General features: G+C 47.8%; 1 protein-coding gene across 1 annotated transcript; it reads right to left on the bottom strand.

Annotated features, from left to right (window-relative positions):
• Positions 1 to 1,440: 1,440 nt before the first annotated feature.
• LOC119343683 (V-type proton ATPase 16 kDa proteolipid subunit-like) lies at positions 1,441 to 4,090 on the bottom strand. The gene is made up of 3 exons (XM_037614516.1): positions 3,893 to 4,090; positions 3,526 to 3,811; positions 1,441 to 1,937 (listed from the first exon to the last, which is right to left on the bottom strand). The coding sequence occupies exons 1-3, from the start codon at positions 3,969 to 3,971 to the stop codon at positions 1,805 to 1,807; spliced, it is 498 nt and encodes a 165-aa protein (XP_037470413.1). The 5' UTR covers positions 3,972 to 4,090; the 3' UTR covers positions 1,441 to 1,804.
• Positions 4,091 to 4,540: the final 450 nt, after the last annotated feature.

Here is a 4,540-nt window from a genome sequence, read left to right as displayed (position 1 = left end):
GAGCCTAGAAAACAACTATATATGCAAGTCGTTCAATCCCCCTTATCTACCAACAACACAATGAGAAATTTCCACAAAACCATAAATTTCAAAATCTTCAATTTTATTTTCATAAACAAACTATCAAACGGTGTGCTTGATACATCTAGTACTACCTTCGTCCGGGTTTATTGCCCCCCTTTGTATTCTGTGCCCAACTTTGCCCATAGATTTTTTTCGAGAAAACGCAAAGGATTTGCGCTTCATTGCATTGAAAAGATGGGAGATTACAATCCTCCAAGGAGGCTAGTGCTACAAGGGTCAAGTTCCCCTTCGGTGGACGTCCCAGGATGTGGGCAGGACAATCCTGAGCCCCTGTGCCCCGGCTTGTGCCTAGCACTTGGCCTCGGCCTTAATCCTATCCACTAAATCTTCTACCGAGGTCGCGCATTTTCAAAGACACATTCGTTCCGGTGCTTCCATATCATCCATGGGATGAGCATGGCGATGGACTGCAGGCCTTTGCGCAGCGCGTGGGGCGTCTGCCTTTTCGTTTTCTGCCACCAGTCCATGAGCGTCGGCTCGCTGTTCGGTGGTTGCGAGGGGATGCGTGTCCAATCCAGGATGGCGTGCCAGATCTGCCTGGAGAATGGGCAGGCCAGGAGCAGGTGCTGGATTGTCTCAGGGGCCTGATCGCATAGGAGGCATCTTGGGTGGTGTGGCAGGCCGTGGCGCGCTAGGCGTGTCGCCGTCCAGCAGCGGTCCTGGTTGGCAAGCCAGTGAAAGAACCGTACACGCGGCGGTGCCCGAGTCTTCCATGTCAGCTTCCAAGAGGGGCACCTCGTGGATCCATGGAATGTCGCGGCATAGCAAGATTGTGATGTGTAGGTGCCGCTGGGCGTCCACCTCCAGCGCAATCGGTCAGGCTCGTGCGTGAGGGAGACGTGCTGCACGGCCTGCCATAGCATCAGGTATTGCCCAATCTCGTGGATCCCAAGCACCCCTTGGATGTCTCGTGCCCAAGCATTGCCCATTAGGCCTTCCGCCACCGTTCTCGCTTTGCGTCGCCGCTTGGGGATGCATTGATGTAGCGCAGGGGCGAGCTCGCAAACTGACTGTCCATGTAGCCAGCGATCTTCCCAGAACAGGGCCGTCGCTCCATCCCCAAGGACCATGGTGGTGGAGGCGAAGAATAGCGCGCTTGACCATAGATTTGGCTAACAAATTGTAAGTTGTATGTCACAAAACTTATATTGTTGGATTCGTATTTAAAAGAGGTTTGCAATGATACTATTTTTACAATATATAACTTATTTTTAATGTTTAAATCAAAGGTCAAAGTTTGACCCAAACCTCATTAACCAGGACAGAGGTAGTAGTTGGCATCAGAAAATATACACTAAACATAACAAACACAACATTCACTCCACAAATAGAACAAAATGAATCAAGACACAGGAGTTACACACAAAAGTGGAACTAGGTCTAGCTTTGCTTATTCATTCATCGCATTCGCATCCCAAGAGGCTCAGCGCCGATTATTACTCCAAACAATAAATACAACAGGTGCTAGGTACTGCTAGGTACGACGAGTAGATACAGGTAGCTTTGCGTTGTCGAACATAGAATAAAATTACAGATGGCGGGCGTGGAAATCCCCATGATCCCAACCACATTATGTTCCTTGATTGATCTGTCGAGGAGCATGAACACACAAGTAGAACCACAGCGTAATGCCAAACAGGTCTCTAGGAAGAAATAAACCCCTTTCAAACAGAATTACAATGATGGACCGTATGCCCCTTGCTTGCAAGCGCTTTTGTTTCTAGTCGGCGCGGGATTGGCCGGCGCGCGAGGAGAGGATGATGCCGACGATGAGGCCGTACAGGGCAAGGGCTTCGGCAAAGATGAGGATGAGGATCATGCCGACGAACAGCTTGGGCTGCTGCGCGTTGGCCCTGCAGAGAAGGTAAAAGGACAGAATCAAATCATTAGTTCAAGAGCTTGCAAACAAAAGGTGGTTATCTATATAATGATCAATCTACCCCTATGTTTTCCTTTTCACCCTTATGGGTAAACACTTGGTGAGTATAAGCGTATAACTGTGTAACAAGTTCCCCCTTTTCTAGTAATTTATTTATGCAATAATCTCTGTTTAGAAAAAAATAATCAGATGGCATGTTCTGGTGATTGCAATACTTGTAGCCGTTGTTCGGAGCAAAGCAGTTATTAGTGGCACATTCTCAACTATCAAAGAGTGGTGTTCCTTAAAATGCTTCCCAAGGGTGAAGAATGTGCATACATCCTCTAAATTATATGGCCAGATATACATACCAGACTTCCAGAGATCAATTGGATCTTGATGATACTATGCCTAGCTATTACCATAGTTATACGCTTAAGAGACATGGAGCAGAAGGTTGAAGGCTAATAACAAAAGTACAAAACCAATACATGCTGGCAACCGAAGGAAATAATAACCAATTATTCCACCTCTATTTGAATATATTTGGTGTACAAATAAACCCAGACGCAAAAAAAAGTAGATAGGAAAATCACCATGCAAATCCAAGCTGAAGTTATTATAGCAGGCCAATGTAGAATCAAGTTAAATTGCTTCCACAAACACGTGCAAACCAAAGAAGTATTAACGTGGATATGGCTCAAACAGAAGAAGCCATAATTTCAGACAATGTAAAGGACCCACCAAAAATTATGAAGTGGAACTAGATGATGGACTATGAATTACGAAATCTCGTATCACAGCTAAAAGACAAAGCTATTGGCGCAAAAGCATAAATATATCCACCACTAGAATGTCTACCAGATTCACATTGTTGACTAATTCACAAAAGCTATTTCCGTTCTGCACGAACAGCAAACTTCTATCTGCAACTCATATAATAGCAGTGTATAGTAGGCTGCCATGACTCACCACCCCATGGTGTTCTCTCCATGCCAAACTGGTTCAGAGAAATAAGCCAATGTACGTGGTTTAACAAGTGAGACACATAACTTCATCTGCAAATTCTAGTCAAGCATGTCCCAGGTGACAACATATTATTTTTTAATCTTATTTTCATCGATTATTACTCTTCTAATATCTGGTTGTAGTCTGTCAAGTTGCCAACCCCTGACCCAAATCCCAAATGAAGCAGTAGTAGCATGATTCCCTGCTGTAACTCACCCTTATCAGAATGTAGACTATTTTACCTATTAGTACAAGATTTACATACACAGCCTTGACAATCTACGTAGCAATCCCAAGTGTTCACAAGCCTCGCAATAATGGAAGGTATCTATTTACATTAGCAGCATCCTCCCCGCACGCCACATTTGACAGGCTTCATATGTAAACTCTGGTCAGGCATGTCCCATGTGAACAGCCCAGAACCAAGTAGCATGATTGGTTCCCCGCTCTAACTCATCCTCATCTGATTTATACTAGTTTTTAGTAGCAACTACCACAAGATTCACATCACATCCTCCCACACAATTGACAGGAAGATACGCAGCAGAAGGAGGGGTGTATGTATGTATGCATACCTGACGCCGGCGTCGCCGACGATGCCGATGGCCATGCCGGCGGCGAGGCCCGCGAGGCCGCAGGCGAGGCCGGAGGAGAGGTGCGCGTAGCCGTCGAAGAGGAAGTAGGGCTTGGCCTTGGGGTTGATCCCGGTGGAGATGATGACGGCGATGATGAGGCCGTAGATCCCGAGCACCCCGGCCATGACGACGGGCACGATGGACTTCATCACCAGCTCCGGCCTCATCACCCCCATCGACGCCACCCCCACCCCGCTCTTGGCCGTCCCGTACGCCGCCCCCATACCTGCGCATCATGCCACGCGGATCAGATCGGTCGGCCGAGCGCCGATCTGGAAGAGGGGGAGGTGAGATCTGGGGGGCTTACAGGAGAAGACGAGGGCGGCGGCGGCGCCGAGGAAGCCGAAGAAGGGGGCGGTCTCGTCGCCGCTGAAGGTGGAGGCCATGGCTGCCGGCGGGGGAGGGGATCTCGCCGGAGATTGGACGGCGGCGACGGCGGCGGCGAGTGGTGGGGAGAGAGGGGATGGGAGAGGGAGGAGAGAGAGATATTATGGGGGACGGACGTGTGGACCAGGAGGAGGAGAGGTAATGGGAGACGACTACTGCGTGGCGTGGGTGTCTGTCATGTCCATGGTGGGCCAACGGGCCGTGTGGGCTTTGGGCTTCTTCGATAGACGTGGGCTTTGTTCTCCATCCTAGGGATTTCATGGGGCTCTCTCGATATCATAAAAAAAAAGGAGCAGTCAACAAGTAGTATGATAGTACAAAATTCAGTAGATAAGTAGTATGATAGTACACATTCAGCCAACAAGGAAGATAGCCAAATGTTTTGTGATTAAGTGAACTGTGTAATATAGTGACCTTTCACAATTCGCTAAAAGCGTGGTCAATAGCAAACATTACAGATTTTAGAGGGCAACACATTCAATGAACGTGCAAAACCAGCTACACCTTTTTGCATAAAAGAAAGTGTATAAATTCACACCATTTGCATTGCATTTGCTAAACCCTAAAG

This window comes from Triticum dicoccoides, unplaced genomic scaffold (genome assembly GCF_002162155.2).
Source record: "Triticum dicoccoides isolate Atlit2015 ecotype Zavitan unplaced genomic scaffold, WEW_v2.0 scaffold1375, whole genome shotgun sequence".
In the NCBI taxonomy this organism is placed as follows: Eukaryota; Viridiplantae; Streptophyta; class Magnoliopsida; order Poales; family Poaceae; genus Triticum; species Triticum dicoccoides.
Note: the sequence above shows the minus strand (reverse complement) of the source record. Positions and strands in the feature narration are given on the sequence as shown.

Coding starts and splice junctions, on each gene's coding strand:
- LOC119343683 (XM_037614516.1), bottom strand. CDS start 3,971: ATGGCCTCCACCTTCAGCGGCGACGAGACCGCCCCCTTCTTCGGCTTC. Junction 3,812..3,892: donor CGCCGCCCTCGTCTTCTCCT/GTAAGCCCCCCA, acceptor CATGATGCGCAG/GTATGGGGGCGGCGTACGGG. Junction 1,938..3,525: donor GTCGGCGACGCCGGCGTCAG/GTATGCATACAT, acceptor CCTTCTCTGCAG/GGCCAACGCGCAGCAGCCCA.